This window comes from Pyrus communis, chromosome 15 (assembly GCF_963583255.1).
Source record: "Pyrus communis chromosome 15, drPyrComm1.1, whole genome shotgun sequence".
NCBI lineage: Eukaryota > Viridiplantae > Streptophyta > Magnoliopsida > Rosales > Rosaceae > Pyrus > Pyrus communis.
The window spans coordinates 8,821,117-8,843,864 of record NC_084817.1 but is presented as its reverse complement, the minus strand read 5'-3'; the positions used below and the strand labels follow the sequence as shown (position 1 = coordinate 8,843,864).

Genomic DNA, 22,748 nt, shown 5'->3' with positions numbered 1-22,748 from the left:
TCTTTAAACAAGGAAAATACTAAAGATATCACATTTTTGTACTATATTTGTGTATCATCTGATCTGATGTAATAAGTGATATGTACATGCTACATCAATTAATGAATATATGTCAGTGAATGTTGATTTGATAAAACTGTGGTCTCTTTGATTTTTTGCTGTAAAACCTATCATTTTATTTAGTTAATTTGATAATTAAGGGTTTTCCCCTCTATTTATGTAGGGAAACTGACAAATAAATATGATTAATTTGACATCAAAGTACATGTTTTGAAAGATTAAAGGATCTCATAATCAAATTGATAGTCGATAAAATAAATCAAAAGGAGATCATACATTCATGTGTAAATTCAAAAGAATGAAGTTCATAGAAACATGTCACATACTTACACATTACTAATACGAATTGATTGCAAATTTAAAATAAGCCTTCAAATAAAAATAGGATAAAAGAGAAAAAAATTCAAGGCGCTTTTTCTTTTCTTCTTCCGCCGTTGTAATTCATTGTTCCTCAAATTAGCACCTTTATATAGATGAATCCCTCCTAATTAACTTCCAGTACAAGTTAATACATTTTTGTTTCCCCACCAAAACCCCACGAAACTCTCTCAAGCATTAACAGAGAAAGAGAAATCATCCTCAGAAATAGCCCTAGAAGAGTACACATCCCCATCACTAGCATAAGATGAGTAGTCTTCGTCTCTGTCCCTCTCCTTTAACTCTTCAATCTTGTCCACAACTTCTCTCCAATCCCACCTCCCCTCTACACTGCTCTCACAGCAACACATCCCAATCTTCAGCAACTTCAGCATTTCACCTTCTCCGTTCGTCGTCCCCTTCATGTCCTTGTCAAACACTTCACCCGTCCACTCTTCTCTCACAACTGAGTTCACCCAAGCCGCTAAGTCCGCGTTCGCTCTCTTCCCCGGTTGGAGATAGTTTGCTGGGAATTTTCCGGTGAGCATTTCGAAGATGAGTATGCCTAGGCTCCATACATCGGTCTTTTTTGACATGCGTTCGTTGTGATAGAACTCCGGGGACTTGAAAGCCACCATGAACTTTTGGGCATGGTCTCTGTTGACTAGGGGTATTAGGGCATACTCTGCCAAGAGAGGGTTGAAGTTGCGGTCTAGGAGCACGTTGGAAGACTTGAGGTGACCGTGGGGTACCGTTAGTCCGGGGAACTCTTTGTAGAGGTAGGCCAAACCCCTTGCCACTCCTTTGATGATCATCAACCGAGTTGGCCAATCCAATCCCGGCTGCCCGGGTTCTCGCTTAGCTGAAGTTGCATGCAAAACATCACAGCGTCAGATGTGATCCGTAATGTGGTCAGACGAGTTGAAGCTAGCCAATGTTGTTTTGCATTGGACGAGTGTGGCCAATCGACTAACAGCTAGCCAATTGGATTCATCTTGAGGTAGATACTAAATCATTAATTGTATAATAATCTAGAAATAGATTATTTGTATCGCATTTACTGATTACATTGTTAATATTTGTTGTGCATAAATAATACCAACTTATGCATTTAGATTTTACTTGAATTCCAACTTTGTAAAATGCGTGATTAATTAGTAATATAATGATACACAATAATAAGGTTATGAACATACCATGGAGATGACTAGCCAAGCTTCCATTGGCAACAAAATCATGAACCAAGAGCTTCTCTTCTTTCCTATAATAGAAAGCAACAAGTGGGAGCAAATTAGGGTGTGACAACCTCCCAAGCCTTCTCATGTGGTCACAAAAGTCATCTTTCCTCACTTGGTTCATTTGCTTAAACCTCTTCACAACCTTGGACCCACTCAAAAGCCCTGCCTTGTAAGATGACCCAAAGGACCCATTTCCCAAAACCTCAGCTGGGGCCCTCAGCAACTCTTCCAACTCAAAATTTATGTCCTTCCTCACAAAATACAACTCCCCTCCTCCTCTCTCATCATTGTCCTTGAAGTTGTTATTTTCTTCTTCGGCTGCCAATTCGACCTCCATTGCGCCTGTGTCATGGTTGGCCCCCACCTTGTTTTGTACTCTTGTCACTTGTTTTGATTCTGCTGAACGGGGTCGTTTGAGGCATACTACAGTGAAGAACAAGATTGCAGCAACTGAGATGACTACGATGGCAATGATTAGAAGGACTTTCTTTTTTGAGGACTTGCATGCAGCCAGTGGCTTCCCACATAAGTCTGGGTTTCCTGTTTGTCAACACAAGAGACCCATAATTAGGCCCAAGAAACCAAAAATCGAAAGAACCCATTTTGTCGGATAAAAATAATTTGCTTAATAAACAAAGATAATGACATTATATCGACGTGCTTCCGTTATATAAAAGATCGTGTTTGAGGAGATCAAGTTTCAATGATGAAGGAGCATGTCTCAATCTTTTTCTCAACGAATCGACTTTTTTTCTTCTTAAAATTGATTAGGTCTTGATTTTCTTTCTTCTATTAATGTTTCAAACTTTTAGTTCTAAAATGAAAGTACAAAGTCAGGCGATCACATATTTTTCTATTATATTTTATTTGTTAACATGACATTTAGTCCGAATTTCCCCTTCTCAAACTCAAATGCACAATTAAATACATTTTAAGTTAGTGTTAACAATAGTTGTTTACACGCACATAAACGATTGTCAACTATTGATGTATGTGAATTTATAATGGAATTCACATACATATCAATCACTGACAATCATATCGCATAATAGACGAATATTGAAAGAAAGTTCTGATTGCGACAAAGAAATAGAGTAATCGTGCACATCAATTTTCTAGTTCACCCATAATGGTAAAATCACAAAACCGTCAAATTTCAAAGTAAAATCATGTATTGTGTACTGGCTGAAAACTAAACAAATAGAGCATTCTAAACTAAGGGTGGAAAATAGTGAAAAAATAAAATTCTTGAATTGATTTCTTACCGATGAAAGTGCTTGCGTTGGAAACTCTCAGGCCGGCCGGAATACGACCCTCGAGTCTGTTGTATGACACATTCAAAGTCTTCCATGCAATTGGATTTTGCGGAAAATTTGGTAGTTTCCCACTGAATTGGTTTCCCCGAATATCCATTTCCACAATCTTAGTCAAATCAGCCAGCGATTTTGGTATTTTACCCGTGAATTCATTCCCATCCAGATAAATTTTCTTCAAGGAATTCATGCCAACAAAAAAATTATCTGGGATTTCACCATTGAATTGATTGTACGACAAGTAAACTGATGTAAGTGAACTAAGTTTGTTCACACTAGGGATAGGACCTTCAAAGCTATTGTTCATGAAGCTTACTGTTTTCAGGGCAGACAAACCCATAAGTGTGTCTATATCGATTATCCCCATGAGACCCATGTTTGTTAAAGCCAACCCGAACACATTGCCGTTGCCATCACAAAGTAAACCTGCCCAGAGGTTGTGCGGACCGTTGCAGGGAGGTGTGGCGTTAGTCCAGTTGTCCAAAGCACTGTCGTTGGATAGAAATGACTTGAACTTGAGGAGGATGGCTGGCTCGGTCGGATCTGAAGACGAAGCAACGTATGATAGTACTAAGAAAACTAGCATGAAAAGCCAGTGATGGTGATCATATGTTGCTTTGTGAATATGTGCCATCATAAAAATTAGGGTTTTCCGTTTGGAAACTAGGGTTTGATAGAAGAAGAAGAATGGTGGAGGGATGGAAAATATGGGATTCGGTTAAGTGGATGTGATGACAGAAATGAGTAGGGGAAGACGGAAAGGTAGAAATACAAGATTTGGGGGTGCGAGAATGACAAGGTTCATTGTTCCCTACGAGGGATTATGAGCTAGGGTGAAAGCCGGCATTAATATTCTAATTAAAAGATTTGGATTTGATTTTCCCTTGGCAATGCTAAACGTGTTTGTATATTGTTTGTCTTTTGCTTGGTGTGTGCTGTTCGGATGATGTTTTGTTCTTGTTAATGGTGTCGGGGAACTATTTCATTGTTGGCTCAGCCGATCGGATTCATATTTGCAAGGAGATTGTGGATACAAATTTTCGCCATTTTTTTTTTTATTTTTTATTTTATAAAAATGCACCTGCAAAATAATAACACTTAAGATTAAGGCCAAAAGCCTCACGCACCCAGACGAGTGAGGGATTTTGTCCGAAGAATTTCCAATGCCAAAGTTAGAATTCTGAAAAAAATGTGTTTAGAAGTTTGTGAGCAACAAAAGCCTCGTGAATTTTGGATGGATATTTATAGGAGAAAAGGAGGAAGTGGGCCGACCCTCTAGTGTAGATATCCTAAATAAATGGAATTAAGATTATTTACTTGAAATAGGTCTTCTTTGATTAGGAATGTATTTATGATAAGAATAAGAAATTATTCTATCATAAATGCCTATGACTTTTCTACGAGCAGGGGTGCCTTAAGCAGTCATTGATCTCTGCTTACTCTACCTCAACTGCATATGGTGAATGAGAATGCTCCCTGCTCATTTAATAAGGGCAGTCTTGTGTTTCTTGGGAAATAATCTATGTGTCAGCTTAATGATTTTTGGGATTTTTTTTTTGCTTCACAGAGCAAATGCCCGCACACCTGCTGGGCTGCTTGCAGAAAGGACAAGAGGTGTAGGAATCTAAAGCTGCATAGGTAGAAATAGAGTTTCTGTCCCAATTTGATGTAGATTTCCTTTTTGACTTGGAATTTAAATTCTTCTAGGAAAAATAATGTAATTGCCACCAAAACTTATTTAAGTTTGTGTAGTTTACCCTCTCCTAGGGGGAGAGCATGGTTGGTCTCGAAAGGGGGGAGGGGTGGGCGCAATTCATGTAGTAAGTCCTTGATTGGGTGTGATCTTCAATGAGAGCAGAAGTAGACATCTGTTTCAGATACGTAATTGAGCTAAGTGATGAATAACTTCGAAAATCTTCATTGAAAAATGAGACGAAGGATATCGAATTTAGTTGAAAGGTAGAAACTTGATAACAACTGGATAGTCCTCGGTTTACGAGGTAGTGCTCGTCGAGCTACTTGAGTCTTCGAGCTTTATTCCGTCCGAGCAGGGCTCAAGGTGAAGTGGAAGGTTATGCATAGTACTAACCTTGACGCTTATTTTGCCGATCTTGTACTGACCTTATCAGATAGGATCCATCTTTTTGGAGCCTTCTTTGCGGATAGTGATGAAGGCTTTTCTCAGGACTAGGTCTCCAGGGTGAAACTACTAGATCTTTGCCTTTTTGTTGTAGTTGGAGAGGAGCTGCTACTGGTAGGCTGCAATGATGGTTATAACCTTTTTGCACTCTTCCTCTGCCAGATCTAAGTTTGTGGCAATCTCCTTTTTGTTCTGCTCAATGCTTGGCAATAGGGTGTTGATGCTCAGCACGATAACATTGAAAGGGACGATTGCTTCTGAATTGAATGCCAAAGAGAAAAGACTTTCGCCGGTTGCTTTTCGTTTAGTTGTGCGATACGCCCATAAAACACCGGGAAGTTTGTCTGACCACTTTCCCTTATTATCTGATAGGGATTTCTTGAGGCAGTCGAGGGTTGTCTTATTAGATGCCTCTGCCTGCCTATTGCCTTAAGGATATCTAGCAGTATACATGTGTTTCTTGTAGCCATATTTCTGAAAGAACCTCGCCAAAGTTTTTGCCTACTAACTGCAGGCTGTTATCGGTGATGATAGATTGTGGGATGCCAATCGGCAAATGATGTTCTTCCACATGAAGTGCTTTATGTCTAATTGAGTAATGGTGGTCATGGGCTTAACCTTAACCTATTTGCTGAAGTAGTCGATAGCCACGATCATCATGCCCTTGCCCTCAGTAGTGGGCAACATGGGCCCTACCAGGTCGATTGCCCACTACATGAATGGCTATGAGTTTGTTTGTGGGTGAAGCTCACTGGCAATACTAATTTCATACAAGTGCATAGTAGGGTCAAACATAATATAAGTATTTGATACAACTTGTTACCTTTGCATTTGAGCTCGATCCTTTTGCTTTTGAGTTGCGTCTTCTTGTTGTATCCTTTTGTTGCTTTAGGTCCTTTTGTATTTGAGCTAGACCCTCTAGATGTGTTTCTACCAACATTTTTTTAGGAAAATAGTAAACTAAATTTTAAACAAAAGATAGAGTAACTACTACCCAATGTATCAAAAGGAGAGTCCATCAAACATGATCAGACACGAACAAGGTAAAATCAAAATTCCCTAGGAAGCTTGATTCTTCTCCTTGTCATTCTCCCCAGCTGCAAGCTCGAGGACCAATTCTCCCCAACTACAAGCTCGAGGACCTCATCTATTGGTAATTAAAAGTTTATTAACTTAATACCAAAATATGTGGGTGATAAGTTTAAGAACTCTATCACACCTTTCACACTTGTTTTCCACTTTCTACGAAGTTGGACAAATAGAAAGAAAGAAAAGAAAGGAAAAGCAAGCTGCTTGGAAAATACACACTTGATATGTTAAAAGAGTTTACAACTCTTATTGCTAGAAATTGGATTGACTACAAAAGTCTTACAAGGAAGACTTACTTATACATGCAGAAAATAAAAAACCACACAAGTGGTTTTAATAAACAAAACAAAACAAAGACTAACACATACAAAATAAATGAAGGTGTTCAAAGTCTTTACACCCTTTAAAGACATGCAGTAGCTTTAGACTTTTACACACACACACACACACAATAAACAAAACAAAACAAAGACTAACACATACAAAATAAATGAAGGTGTTCAAAGTCTTTACACCCTTTAAAGACATGCAGTAGCTTTAGACTTTTACACACACACACACACACACACTCTATGTTATTCCATTAGTTGCAATCCATAATTTCGGCCAGCACATGGGAAACTTTAATTTTAGTAGTTGTAGGAAGCATGAGTGAAAAAAAATAGCTAGCAGCACACAACCATTGAAAACATGTTTTTATTTGAACTTCCAACACTTTCTCAAATCAAAATGCCTTCATTCCTAGCATTTCACGCAACAACCGGAATGATTCAATTGGCAGTGGCTTAGTGAAGATGAGTACACAAGCTCGATTGTCTTGTGCCTCACATGGTCCCTCAAAAAATAGAACCTAGTATCAATACGCTTGCTTCTTCCATGTTGAATAGGATTCTTTGCAAGCTTGATTGCTGATTTGTTATCCACATGATTCACAATTGATTCCACTTATGGATGACATAAGGATTTCAACAAATTTCTTAACCAAATTGCTTCACACACGATTGAGGCTGCAACAATGTACTCGGCTTCACACGATAACAAAGAAACAATTGATTACTTCTTTGAAGTCCATGAGAAAGTTGTTGATCTTAGAAAGAACACATAGGTGGTTGTGCTTTTCCTTTCATCTTGGTCACCTCCCCAATCATATTTGAATAACCAAATAATTTTGCACCTTCACCAAAATTGTAAAACAGACCATAGTTTAGAGTACCTCTTATGTATCTTAAAATTCTCTTCGTAGCTAACTAATGAGACTCTCTTGGTGTTTCCATGTAGAGACTCACGAGTCCAACACCATAAATGATCTCCAATCTTGTGATTGTAGGGTACCTTAGGCTTCCAACGAGGCTTTTGTACACGATTAAGTTTACATACTCACCTTCTCATTCGAAGAAAGTATGACATTAATCTATTGTCAGTCATCTCGAATCACTGAACATGGATTGCTTGAACTCACAGAACACTGCTTCATTGTTTCTTGTAAACAACAAGTCATCTACATAGAGACAACGAATTAAGAATCCCTCTTTTGCACCATTCTTCATATAAATTGAATGCTCATATGGACATTTCTGAAATTCATTTTGGTGAAGGTAGTTTTCCATCCTTGAGTTCCAAGCTCGTGGTGCTTGCTTGAAGCCATATAAAGCATTCTTCAAATGATAAACCTTATCTTCTTCTCTTCGTACTTGGAAGCATTTTGGTTGTTCTACGTACACTTCTTCTTCAAGAACTCCATCAAGGAAGGTTGACTTGACATCCAGTTGATAAATTTTCCATTTGTGAGTGACAAGAAAGATTAGCAATCTTACCGTGTCATGTCTTGTAATTAGAGCATAGACTTTATCATAGTCCATTACATATTTCTGTTTGTAGCCCTTTGCTACAAGCCTAGATTTGTACAAATCCATACTTCCATGTGCAGTGGGCTTGATCTTGTACACTCACTTGACACCAATAACCTTTTGATTTTGTGGGAGCATTGTCAACTCCCAAGTGTCATTCTTCTTGATGGCATGTATTTCTTCCTCCATGGCTATTCTTCAATGGTCTTCCACAATTCATTGAATGAGAAAGGCTCGTGGTTTGCATATAAGTAGAAAATGTGGGTTTCTTCTTCTTGTCCATATATCTCGGTGAGAAGTCTTAGCCTCACTAGAGTTAAGCAGCTGTTTTCTTCATTGGATGTAGGACCACTCATTATAGTTCTGTGTAACGGAGTTGTTATGATTGATTGAGCAGGTTGTTGCTCAACAGGTGGTACAACTTCTAGTTTGTCAAAATCAATGGAAACAATCTTCTCCTCACTAACTTCTTTGTCGTTCCACATCTATGTCTCATCTTCACTAAAGATGACATCTCTACTAACCACTAGTTTGCCAGTTAGCGGGTTGTATAACTTATATGCCTTGGACTCTTCATTATAGCCCACAAACACACACTTTCACCTTGATCATTGAGCTTTCTCCTTTTGGCTTCTAGAACTTGAGCATATGCAACACACCTAAAAACTCTTAGGTGTGCAACATTCAACTTGTACCTACTCCAAGCTTCTTGTGTTGTCATCCTTTTGACACTCTTTGTTAGAACGTCGATTCAATAAATAAATCAAACAAGCTACAGCTTATGCCCACAATTCTTTTGGAAAATTCTTCTCTTTAATCATGGACCTTGTCATGTCTAGGATAGTATAATTATTCCTCTCCGCTATCCCATTTTCTTGTGGGGTATAGGCAACAATCAGTTGATGCCTAATTCTTTGCTTCTTGTAGTATGCTTGGAAAACATTGTAGGTGTACTCTTCACCTCGGTCTGATTTGACAGCCACAAGCTTGTGGTTGCTTTCAACCTCTATGAGTGCCATAAACTCCTTGAAAACTCTTAAGGCAACCGAATTCGCCTTAAGAAAATAAACCCAAGTCTTCCTATTGAAATCATCAATGAAAATAATAATATACCTATTACCTCCATAGGACATAGGATCCAATGTACCACATATGTCTGTGTGCATCAACTGCAGTTGTGCCTTTGCTCTCCATGCATCACCAAGAGGGAATTAGAGTCGTGCTTGCTTACCAAGCACGTAACTTTCACATACATGGTTTATGGTTTCTATATGAGGTAGACCATGAACTATTCCTCCACTTGACAACAACTTTAGGCCATTGAAATGAAGATGGCCAAAGTGAAAATGTCATTTCCATGACTCATCTTCCATCACCTCTATGTGGCAGCTTCTAATCCTTGTGCTCAAATTCAATGGGAATATTCGGTTCTTTGACATTCGAACATGTACAATAAGTTTTCTCCTTGCATTTCTGAGAATGAGAAACATATTCTTCATATGTATAATGAACCATTTCTGAAGCAGCTGACCAATGCTCAGAATGTTGATCTTCATACCTGGTATGTAGTAAGTATCAAAGATGTATTCTTATCTACCATCATTCTGGATGATCTTGATCTTCCCTTTGCCTTTAACTGGCAGCTTTGAGGAGTCACCAAGACTCACAAATCCATATGCCCTATCTTTAAGTTCGAAAAAGAACTCTTTCTTCCTACACATGTGATTGCTTCCACCATAATCCAAATACCAAATATCTTATTGGCTGTTGGAATCATGGTGTGCTAGTAAAACTGTAAGTTACTCACTAGCATATCCACTTCATTCTGCCATGTTGATATGCTCACCATTTTTTTATGAACATTTATTGGCATAATGTCCATATTGCTTGCAGTTGTGACACTGGATATGCGTTTTTCCTTGAGCAATCTCCACTCTTGAGACTGACCTCGATTTTGTGCATAGCCTTGGTCTTTTTCACTACCTTGTCGTCAGATACGGTTGGATGAACTCCCACGTCATGAGTTATGTTGTCCACGACCTCTACTTGACTTGTTAATATTTAGTTTTCACTCCAAAGCTTGCTCTAACATTGTGGGGCTTGCATTTTTCTGAATGTGTTGCTCGTGAACTAGGAAGGATCCTAGAGCAGATCTTTTGCGCTTATAATTTCCAATTCTTTGGATTCCTCAATAATAGTCACAACGTGCTTAAAGTTGGATGTGAGGGATCGAATGATTTTCTCCATGACACGAACATCGTCAAGCTTTTTGTCATTCTTTTTCATTTCATTCATAATTTCAAGTAGTCGAGAGTAGTAATCTGAATTGTTTTCTCCTTCTTTCATATAAACAACCTCAAAATTTCCTCTTAATGATTGAAGCTAGACTCTTTTTACTCCATCTACTCCTTCGTAAATTGTGTTCATAATGTCCCAAACTTGCTTGCTGGTTGTTGTTTCTGCAACCTTCTTGAACGTTGAATCTTCTAATCCTTAACAGGGAAAATACAGTGCCTTATTGTCATTCTTTCGCAGGCCTTGAGAGTTCTCTTTATACCTAATAATAATAACTTCCCATAGCTCATGTGATCCAAACAAAGCTTTAAACTGGATGCACCATCTTTCATAGTTTTCTTTCTTCAATATGGAAACCTGGAGTTGCACCAAGTTGGACACCATAGCTGCTGCACTTTGCTAGAAAGAAGTCTGGCTCTGATACCAATTGTTGATATTTAAAAGTTAACTAACTCAATACCAAAATGTGGGTGATAAGTTTACAAACTTTATCACACCTCTCACGCTTGTTTTCCACTCTCTACGAAGTTAGACAAACAAAAATAAAGTAAAGAAAGAAGCAACAAGCTGCTTGGAAAACACATACTTAATATATTAAAAGAGTTTACAACTCTTATTGCTGGAAATGAGATTGACTACAAAAGCCTTACGGGGAAGACTTACTTATACATGCAAAAAATAAAGAATCTCACAAGTGGTTTTAATAAACAATACAGAACAAAGACTAACACATGCAAAATAAATGAAGGTGTTCAAAGTCTTTACACCCTTTAAAACACATGAAGCAGCTTTAGGCTTTTGGACACACACTCTGCATTATTCCATTGGTTACATTCGACAATTTCAGCCAGCACATGGGAAGACTTAATTTTGATAGTTGCAGGAAGTATAAGTAAAAAAATAGCTAGCAACACACAACCATTAAAAACATGTTTTTATTTGAACTTCCAACATCATCATCATTGTCTTCTTGTGCAGTGGCTCTACCAGTACCAGGTTCTTGCCTCTGAAACTGCTCAGCAAACTTCTTTAAATTGTACCAAGTTATCTGGCCCCAAGTAGCTGATAATACTAGGAAGAATATCTTGCAACTTCTTTGTTTAAAAAGAACCACTAACAACCCAAGTGTTGGTAGCAATTAAAGCTTGAACTTTGGGGCTTATAAACTAGATAACTACATCATCCTTAAATATGTTAAGTTCCTCGATTATAAGAAGCATTCACCCCTATTCTCTTAAGGTTACTCTGAAGCCTTTTGTCGTCTGTGGTGGTTGTCTTGTGAGCAACCTTTTTCCTTTTCACATTGTCATTTCCACCAGTGCGAACTGTACCAACCATCTTCATAAGCTTCTCCTTACTCATCTTGGCGTTGGGGGATTTGAGGGTTTTGGCCTCGCTAAGGTTTTTGCATTCGAGATAAGAAGATACAAAGATTATGAATCCAACCTTCATCTCTGACAATTTATACCAACTATTTGGCCATGACTCTGCATTATTTATGTTCACTTAGCAACTATGATAAGGGATATAACAAAACTCAAAATAATTACAATCCTTGTTGATCAAATGACCTCTTTTATGATTCCAAAACCTTATTGTGATTATAGTAACCCTTGTGGACAACTTGGTCTATTGTTTCCTTCCCATCCATAGGTTTGGCAAAGCATTAGACATATCTCCATAGCTTTGTTTCCCCCTTCTTTATCTTATATGACATTCTTTTGCCTTTAGATATTCTAGGCTGTTTTTTGGTAAAAATGGGGTTTCATGGGCCTTCTCTTCCACTCTTCTTTTCTAGGCATATGAGCAATGTACCCTTCATCATAACACCTATCATAATCAACTTTTGTAAAGTGAGTGAACAAACACCTATGGACTAGCCTTTGTTTTAAGACAATCTTTGTTTCAAGGCAATTCCGATGTGACCTGCACTTCTATGCAAATGTCTAACACAATGTCTGTGTTCTATAATTGGCATCAGATTCCATAAAGCATCGCCTAGCGCCTTTTGTTTGTCAGTGATGAAGGCCAAAACAATTCTATTTTCAATTCCCACATGCTCGAAGAATATCTTCAAACTAAGTCCAAGTCTTCTTATTTTCTGCCTCCAAAACAGCAAATACTTTTGGAAACGTGCCATTATTGGCACCAACACCCTTAACATGGCACCCATCAAAACCCACTATAGGTCTATACCCTTAACATGGCACCCATCAAAACCCACTATAAGCCTACACCCTTCTTGAACGCCTTTCTTCAATGCATCAAGGCATATGTACAACCTTTTAAAATAATGTTCTTCACTTTAGAAATCTACTTTTACTTTGATAGTATTGCCAGGATTTCTCATTTTCAACTTTTCAAGGTAATCCCAAAGCTTGGCATACTGCTTATGCTCATCTATACTACCTTCTGTCACTATTGTTTTTGCAATTCTCTTTGCTTTGTAAACTTGGTTTTATGTTATGTCAATACCATATATAATACTTTCTCACAAGTTCCATGAAACCAGTCACATTCGTATTGGGTCAAACCCATTAGCCAACAATGAACTATTGGTTCCTTTCCTGCAAAAGAAGCATACAATTTCTATTGACAGGGTACTACACTTATTCCTAGATACTTGATTAACAATTTGTTAGAGTCATGTATTGCCTAATCTAGCGGTCTACTAACTGAAACACCATATGCCCTTATTGCATTCCTGTATTGTTTCATGTTTGGAAATTCCAACCCAAGATGAAGAGTGGGATTAATTTTATTTGTATATCTCCAATATTGAGGTAGCTTAAGTGTTTTGAGCCTTCTTCTAACCCTCACATTGGCTTCATGCTCATCAGATTCAAATGTAATACTATCTAAATCTTTTGAATTATATTCTTCAGGGTAGATCTCACTAGGTTCTTAATTTATGTGTTTCTTCAATAGCATCACCCACTACAATCTGATTAAACAAGATGTCATATGCCTCTGCATTTGTGGCATCTTTATCATCATCTTCCTCAAATTGTTCATAGTCAGAATCCTTGAACTTAAGGGTAACCCCATCGTCATCATCATCTTCCTTTTTCTTTGAATCTAAAACCTCTTCGTCTATTCCTTCTACAGTGTCTCCAACAACTTCCACACTAAAATTTACTTCATGTTCATCATCCGCAAAAACAATATTCGTTAGCAATATTGATAATCTACAGCCAAACTTTTCCTTATCTCACTTTGTACATTAAACCCCTCAAACTGAACATCCAATCAACAAAGGAAGATGCAAATAGCTCACTCCCAAAGTTGTTTGTGATTTCTCTTAAAACATAAGTGAAACCCATTGGAACACCTCTGCATCACATTCAATTGGCAAAAACCCATTTATTAGGTGCCAATAGTAAAAACATCTAGTCTCTTTCTTATATCCCAAGCACTGTAACAGCCTCATACAGATCAAGCATGGACATATAATCTTTAGTACAATTGTCAACCCATTGTATAACACCACCCATATACTGACTAGCTTTAAAGTGACCACCATAGTGTATAATTTTGATATCACCATACCCCACTTGGTTTTTTCGCTCCTTGCTCGTGGAGCACCATGACGAAGAAAAAAAATTAAGAAAGAGATTCTTCACTAAGAGCTTCTCCAGTACCAGAAATGCATCTTTTTAAGTGTGAATAAGCCAAGATCACCTACAACAAATACATGAAGACCCAAACAACATGTACTAAACAAATATCCACCAATCTACAACATTTACTAACCCAACTTGCTAATTATTTAAAAAATTCAATTGAAGCAACAAGTAAACACATTATTTGTGCAAAGATGATAGCATACAAACACCTGATGGTAAAATCTCCTATTTCTAGCTTTGCTCTCATTTTTAAACGCCATTTAATATAACTGCTTTTTTGTTAGCTCCCTCCTCTATGTATTAGACCAAATACACAAAGCACATATTTTGGGGCCACAATCTATGGAATCTTGAAGCAAGAGAGAGTAATTCATTAAAAAAAACAACCAAGAGACCCCATACACACACTCCGTTTGACTTTTAAAGTTGAAAATAACAGACAAAACAACCCGTTCACATATTGAACAAACTGAAAAAGGAAAAATGAAGACTTATTGTACATTGAAGGATGCCCACTGTCTCTTACTACGACACTCATCTAAGATACCTTTGATATTTTGTAGCAATTTGTTGATTCCCAGGTCAATTATTCATATATTTTCTCAAATTCTAACCCTAGGATGCCCAATTCCTCATACGTTCTCTATGGCGCTTGCCTTCCGATATATCTAGCCGTGATTGGGTTTGGTTGTGGTGCATAATTACATTTTTTTTTTCCCTCAAACAATTGGCATGTGCCATGTACGTGACCAAATTGGATAGAAATTTCTCAAATTTAATGTCAGAAGATAAATTGAAAATTATAAAAGTTTAGGGGGTAATCAGTTAAGTTTAAGGGATGAAATTGGTAGTTCCTTAAATTTAGGGAAAATCGACGAATACCTCACTGTAGGAGTTTTCACTCGTTACTCCATAACAATGATCATCTTCCTCAAACATTTTGATGTGGATTAGGAAGTGCTCACATCAACAATAATCAAGGTTCTAAAAGACGCTAGGCACTAGTCGGGCGGCGGGCTGGGGCATAGTGCCTAGGTGGGTTCTAGGCAGGCGCCTAGGCAGACTAGGCGGATTTAATTAAATCTATTATATTTCGTGTAAATAAGAGTCTATTTATACTTAATATATATATATATATATATATATATATATATATATAATTTCATCATAAACTACAAAATAGAATAACATATATATTATGAGTTATTGGAACATAATGAAAACATGGGAAACAAACATATAATGTGTGTTCAACAAGTATTTAAGTATTCAACAAGTCTCTTACAATTTATTAAAAAAAATAAAATGTAAAATTAAAGTTATCTATTTTCTATCTAAGTGAGTCGCAACCTAGGTGGGCGCCTAGGTGGTCTAGGCGTCATTTCTTAATTTTCAAACGCCTAGACATTAATCGGAACGGTGACCAACCGCCTAGCGCCTAGACAGCGCTAAGCGGGGATTTTTAGAACAGTGACAATAATACAGTGAACAAATAAAAAAAATGGATAAAAGGCAAGGAATCGTTGTCGTTATTATTAATTCAAAAGTCATGCTTAACTCTAGTTACATAATGCTGTAATAGAAAAAATGACATAGTGTTCTAGAAAATTAAAATACATTGGGAACGTACTTAATTTCTTTGTCGTATTAGTAATTATGAAAAATAAAATAAAAAACATAACTTAATACATAATAAGAAATATAATCACTCAATTTTTCTGCATCAGATTTGTTTTCTTCATCAGATTTGCATAGCGCAAGAGGCTTCCCGCACAACCCTTTGTTTCCTGCATAATATATTTTTCAGAAAGTAACTACGCAGTACACATCCAAAAACTAATGAAAATCTCAATTGACAAAGTTTTGATACAACTAATGATTATATCTTTTTATCGATTAGCAGGGCGCATTAAACTTGAGAATTTTTTCAACATTAAAAAGAAAAGTATTAGTAAACCAAGCACTAACTGTCGCAGGTTATTAATTTGCTTACCCACAAAAACGCTTGCATCGAAATTGCTTAGGTTTGCCGGTATAGGACCCTCGAGCCGATTGTATGACACATTCATAGTCTTCCATGCATTTGGATTTTGTGGAAAATTTGGTAGTTTCCCACTGAATTGGTTTCCCCGAATATCCATTTCCACAATCTTAGTCAATGCAGCCAGCGAGTTTGGTATTTTACCCATGAATTCATTCCCAACCAGATAAATTTTCTTCAAGGAATTCAGGCCAACAAAAAAATTATCTGGGATTTCACCATTGAATTGATTGTACGACAAGTAAACTGATGTAAGTGAACTAAGTTTGTTCACACTAGGGATAGGACCTTCAAAGCTATTGTTCATGAAGCTTACGGTTTTCAGGGCAGACAAATCCATAAGTGTGTCTATATCGATTATCCCCCGGAGACCCATGTTTGTTAAAGCCAACCCGAACACATTGCCGTCGCCATCACAAAGCAAACCTGCCCAGAGGTTGTGCGCACCGTTGCAGGGAGGTGTGGCGTTTGTCCAGTTGTCCAAAGCACTGTCGTTGGATAGAAACGACTTGAACTTGAGGAGGGTGGCTGGCTCGGTCGGATCTGAAGAGGAAGCAACGTATGATAGGACTAAGAAAATTAGCATGAAAAACCAGTGATGGTGATCATATGATGCTTTGTGAATATGTGCCATCATAAAAATTAGGGTTTTTTCGTTTGGAAGCTAGGGTTTGATAAAAGAAGAAGAAGAATGGGGGGATGGAAAATATGGGATTAGGTTAAGTGGATTTGATGACAGTAATAGAGTAGGGGAAGATGTAAAGGTAGAAATAAAAGATTTGGGGTGCAAGAATGACAAGGTTCAATGTTCCCTATGAGGGATTATGAGCTGGGTTGAAAGCCAGCATTAATATTTTAATTAAAACATTTGGATTTGATTTTCTTGGCAATACTAAACGGGTTAGTTTATTATTTGTCTTTAGCTTTGTGTGTGCTGTTGTTGAGTTTCTGTTTTGTTCTTGTTAATGGTGTTGGGGAGGTGTTTCATTGTTGGCTCAGCCGATCGGATTAGCAACGAGATCACTTTCACTAATTACTTCATTCCGTTAATTGTAATTTTGACCATTGTATTAGCCATCGACCGGAGTATTTTTTATTGTGTGACCAAATCATCATCCCTATTTAACATGGATTCTCACTAATTATTTGCGAAAATTTTAGTTCTTGTTCCTGGTATTGAACATAATTGATTTAAAGATTTGGATTGAAAGATAAAATATTAAATTTTAATATTAGTTAAAAAATTTAATCATGATAACTGTTTATCACCAATTCAATGATTGTTTGCGTTACATTTTTCCGTTTCGATAATTATTTGTCATTCCTTTGTCATTAGTTTAGGACTATTATGGCTGTAATTAGTATAGGGCTGTTATGGTTGTAATATTTGTATAAATGTTGTACTGCTACACGTTTGGTGATTAAGAAATAATCATTTTCTACATGGTATCAAAGTCGAGATAAAGATGATCTATATCTCATTCTCCTGTCTTTCTTTCCCTCTTCTGGTTTTAAACAACCTCTAGCCTCCATTGTTGTTCCATCTCTCTCTGGCATCGTCATTTTGGCCATCTATCTGATCACGTTCTACGCAAATTAGTTTCTCAACATGGGGCTCGTCTTTCTTTATCTTCCGATAAATGTAGCCAGTGTGCACTAGCTAAGTCAATTCGTCTTCCTTTTTTGAATTAATACATTCTAATGTTTGGATGTCACCTATTCTGTCTATTTCTGGTTTCACTATTATGTACGTTTTACTAATGGTTTTACTGGTTACACTTGGATCTTTCCATTGCGACAAAAATATTAAATTTTCTCTCATTTCTCTCAATTTGTTGCTTGTGTGGAAACCCTATTTTCCTTATCTCTTAAACAATTCTAAAGTGACGGGGGCAAAGAATTTGATAATTTGATGTTCAAACAATTTTGTAACGCTAAGGGCATTTTACATCATTACTCTTGCCTACATACACCTCAACAAAATGACCTTGCTGAACACAAACACCGTCATATAGCTGATATAGGTCGTCCTCTCCTCCTCACAGCTCAAGTCCCGCTCAAGTTATGGCCTGAAGCCCTTTGTACTGCTGTTCATTTAATCAATCACCTTCCAATTTCTGTCATCCAATGGGTTTCTCCATTTTTCAAATTATATGGCAAACATCCTGATTATTCCCTTCTCCGGACCTTTGGCTGTGCTTGATTTCCATACCTTGGATATTGTACAATTAATGAACTACAACCTCGTTCTTTAGCTTGTATTTTTGTAGGGTACAATGATCACTACCGAGGCTACCGGTGTCTCCATAATCCCTTTGGTCGTCTCTACGCATCTCGTCATGTTGTGTCTCATAGGTACCATTTGGTATGTGGGACAGAACGGAACGCAGTGGGATAAGGCGTTCTGTCCCATGTTTGGTGCGCGAAAAACAGTGGAACGCGTTGTTCCACAGGACGAAATTTGGCTGAATTTTCGTTCCACCTCCACCCCTGGAACGACTTGTTCCGCATCCGTGGAACACAAAGTTATGAAATTTTAAGACAAAAATGTTCTGAATTTTATGGGATAAACAGTTATCATGGGATTTCATTTTCTTTGTTTAAGTTCTGAGTGTTTAAACCCTAAAATGTTTAAGCATATATGTAATATGTGTTCAAATATGAACAACTTTAAAAAAAAATAATAAAAAAAAAAAAGAATAAAATTGTCCCATTCCGTTCCACACATAAACATTGTACCAAACAACAGACGGAACAAGGGTAAGTTGGTCATTTAATCGTTTGGTTCTGTCATGCACTTACCAAACGTAGAACGGAACAACCGTTCCGTTCTGTCCTACAGATACCAAACATTACACAGAACATTCGTCCCGTCCCGTCCCGTCTTGTCCCGTCCCGTTCCGTTCTGTCCCATTTACGTACCAAACGGTACCATAAGGACTCATTTCCGTGTGATGATGCTGCTTTTGCTACGCCCACTGTACCAGAATTTGCATTCGTTCTCGTTGGGTTTCCACGCCTTCACTCACACAGTGGACCTGCCCCGCCACTTATAGTCACCAGCCCAAGTTCGGATCTCCATCCGAGTACTCCCATGTCCCCCACATCAGTTGTAACCGCTCCTCCCCACACCACTGCTCCTGCAGCCGAGTCCAATCTAGGAGCCGCACTCGCTGCCGAGATTGTTCCAGGCGCTGACCTTGCTGCTGCACCACCCACTCCAGAATCTACTTTTGTTGTCACTTATCCCCTTGTTGTCACCGAATCGGTTTTTGTGGCCGAGCCTACTCCCTCCTCCATCTCTAGTCGCACCAGTCCAATTCGTACGCGTTCTCGGTCTGGCATCTTCAAACCAAACCCCAAATATCAGTTAAACTTATATGTCCGCTATCTGATTCCTCTGGCCCTCATGGCCACAGTTGACACTGAAATGGAACCCATATGTTACACATAGGCGTCTAAATCTCCAAATTGGCAACAGGCCATGCTTGAAGAGTTCAATGCTCTTCTTCAACAGGGCACTTGGTCTCTTGTTCCTCCTTCTCCTCGACATAACACACTGGGATGCAATGGGTTTGCAAGGTAAAAAGGAGGTCTGATGGCTCCGTTAAAAGATACAAAGCACGTTTTGTTGCTAAAGGATTTCATCAACAGCCTGGGGTTGATTATTTTGATACGTTCAGTCCTGTCGTCAAGCTGACCACTATTCAAATAGTTTTGAGTATTGTTGTTTCTTGTAGCTGGGTAATTCGTCAGCTTGATGTAAAGAACGCAGTCTTGTACAGTTATCCTCAGGAGAAGTCTATATGTGGCAGCCCCCTGGTTTCACTGATTCTCTTCGTCCCAATCATGGTCGTTAGCTTCATAAGGCGATTTATGGTCTGGAGAAGCGCCCGCCCAGCGCCACCCCACCCCCCCCCCCCCCCCCGGCGGTGTGTGGTTCCAGTTCAATTCCTTTCTTGTTCGTGTTGGTTTCTTACAAAGTCGATTTGATTCGTCAATGTTTGTGTATCAGGATGGTGCTAATATAATGATTTTACTACTTTATGTTGATGACATTGTACTTACGAGTAGTAATCCATCTCATATTTCAGCTTTTATCAACTCTCTTGTGTGGATTTGAAGTTAAAGATTTGGGACCTCTCAATTATTTTCTTGGCATTGAAGTGGCTCAGTTATCTGATTCTGTTTGCCTTACTCAAAATAAATATACTGTTGATCTCCTCAAGAAAAGTAATCTTCTGGAATGCAAGCCGGTTTCGACTCCCATGGCCTCACGAACTTCTGCTTCACGCACTGATAAAAACAAAACACTATAAAGAGAATATTCATTGGAGGGAGGTATAAATGGGCCAAACAACAATTTTAGGAAAAAGATCTTTTAGATCTCTCCTTTTTTTTTTTCTTTTTTTTTTCTTTTTTTTTTTTCAATTCCCTAATATTGTATCGTAATCTTTTTTTACTATAGATCGTATATACCTTTATTTATACCTTATTTATCTTCCCTAAGTGGATTACCTTGAGTCGCGCATACAATATTGCATCAGGCTAAGACTATGTAACTAGTCAATGATGACCTTCTATGGATTCGCCTATATAAGCCGCAGCTAAAGTTGCAAAAATAAGAGCTTGAATACCGCTTGTAAATAATCCAAGGGAACATGACATGTATAGGAACTACTGAAGGTACTAAAGAAACAAGAACAACCACTACTAATTCATCAACTAAAATATTTCCGAAAAGTCGAAAACTAAGCGATAAGGGTTTTGTGAAATCTTCTAAAATATTAATGGGTAAAAGGATTGGAATACATCTCTTGCTGATCCTACGTCGTATCATCAACTTGTGGGTGCTCTTCAATAACTCACAATTACTCGCCCCGACATAGCCTATGCGAATGTTTCTCAATTTATGAGTTCTCCCAGTGATACACACTTTGAGGTTGTGAAACACATTGTCCATTATCTAAAAGGCACCCTTGGTCAAGGTTTATTAATTACTTCGTCGCTCCACTCAGTCTTCCATTCTCATAGCTTACTCGGATGCTGATTGGGCAGGATGTCCAGACACACGTTGATCGACTACCGGATACTGTATTTTTTTTTTTTTTTTTTTTTTGCCCAATCTCATCTCCTGGAGTGCTAAGAAACAACGCATTGTCTCTCGATCCAGTACTGAGACTGAATATCGTGCTCTCACGTATGCTTGTGCTGATACTGTTTGGATTCAAGGTCTTTTACATGAACTTCAGTTCCCTCTCTCTCGGCCAAGTGTTCTTAATTGTGACAATCTTACTGCCACTTACATGGCGGTCAATTCCGTTTTCATTCTTGAACCAAACGCATTGGAACCGATTATCACTTTGTTCGAGAACGAGTTGCAAATGGCAGTCATCGATTCCAATTTATTCCTTTTACCCACCAACTCGCTGATGTTTTTACCAAAGGACTTCCCTCATATTGATTTCATCGTCTAATTTCCAAACTTGTCTTCTCACGAACGTTAAGTTTGCGGGGGAGCGTTAGCGAGTTACAACCTTTATCACCAATGCGATGACTGTTTGTGTAATGGTTTTCCGTTTCGATAATTATTTGTCATTCCTATGTCATTAGTTCAGGACTATTATGGCTGTAATTAGTATAGGGCTGTTATGGTTGTAATATTTGTAAAAATGTTGTACTGCTGCACGTTTGGTGATTAAGAAAGAATCATTTTCTACAATAACTAATAATTCACCCTAATGTTGGGCAAGATTAGTATGAAGTAATGATTTTTTACTCATATATGCTGTGAAAGTTTGCTAAGGTACATTTTAAAAGGAAAACTAATGAAAATGGCTAAAAACTTTGAGTTTTAATGATAAGGACAAAATAAAGGGTAAAATGAATACCATAATTGATTTTTTAGTGTAAAAATGTGGTTTTTCGTTAAAGTGAACAGTATCGTAAGCTTTTTGTTAAAACTCTCCGTTTTAAAACTATGATACATTTTATAATAAATATGGGTATATTATAGTTAAAAAAAAAAAGTCAAAAGTTTACATAAAATAGTACTACTAAACTCAACTTTTCAGAAGGTTTGACTTTCGTGTATAATTTTCTATATATAAGCATCAAATTCGGTATCTATTATATGCCAATTGTTGCAACTCTTAAGGAGATCTGTCAACTTTTGTTAACAAATTGTCGCGTACATGGTTCATGAAAGGGTTAGCTTGATAGATTTCGTACAAGAAATCAACATAAGTGGCAGATGTCCTCTACCTGGAACAATTGGCAAATTACATGAAACTACAGGGACGAAGTCCCGTAAGAGAAACTTCGTGTAAACTACATGGAAAAAAACGTTTTTTAGTCTTTGTATTATAGCTTTGCTGTTAGCTAGTTGCTCGTTTATTTTTTGGAGGATGAGTAGTAAGTTGATTGTTGGCTCAGCCGAGTTCATGAACATGTATATATGTACTCGGATACGTTTGGTTGTAGCATTTGATTTTTTGCCTCACCAATGCTTCTCTCTACATCTTCCTTCTGTGTGTTTTCGATATCGACAATCCTCATGTATATATTAATGTTCAATTAACTGGTATTTGTCCCATTTCATGAGGAAAATTTTGAAGATTTCAATATAATCGTCCTATCTGTCTTTGAGCTCATCTGATTGGTACTGCTCTTCCACCTCCAGCATTGTTAACGTTGACATGTTGGTGTTGGAAGCTTCATTCGGCAAACCTCTAAGTTGTTC

General features: G+C 37.7%; 1 protein-coding gene across 1 annotated transcript; it reads right to left on the bottom strand.

Annotated features, from left to right (window-relative positions):
• Positions 1-588: 588 nt before the first annotated feature.
• On the bottom strand, positions 589-3,605 carry LOC137718220 (probable LRR receptor-like serine/threonine-protein kinase At4g31250). The gene is made up of 3 exons (XM_068457726.1): positions 2,921-3,605; positions 1,614-2,195; positions 589-1,279 (listed from the first exon to the last, which is right to left on the bottom strand). Exons 1-3 carry the CDS (start codon positions 3,603-3,605, stop codon positions 609-611), a joined length of 1,938 nt encoding a protein of 645 aa, XP_068313827.1. The 3' UTR covers positions 589-608.
• Positions 3,606-22,748: the final 19,143 nt, after the last annotated feature.

Excerpts from the sequence above, each read along its gene's own strand:
- LOC137718220 (XM_068457726.1), bottom strand. The coding sequence starts at position 3,605 with ATGATGGCACATATTCACAAAGCAACATATGATCACCATCACTGGCTT. Across the intron at positions 2,196-2,920 it reads CAACGCAAGCACTTTCATCG|GAAACCCAGACTTATGTGGG; the intron begins GTAAGAAATCAA and ends GTTGACAAACAG. Across the intron at positions 1,280-1,613 it reads CTTGGCTAGTCATCTCCATG|CTAAGCGAGAACCCGGGCAG; the intron begins GTATGTTCATAA and ends ATGCAACTTCAG.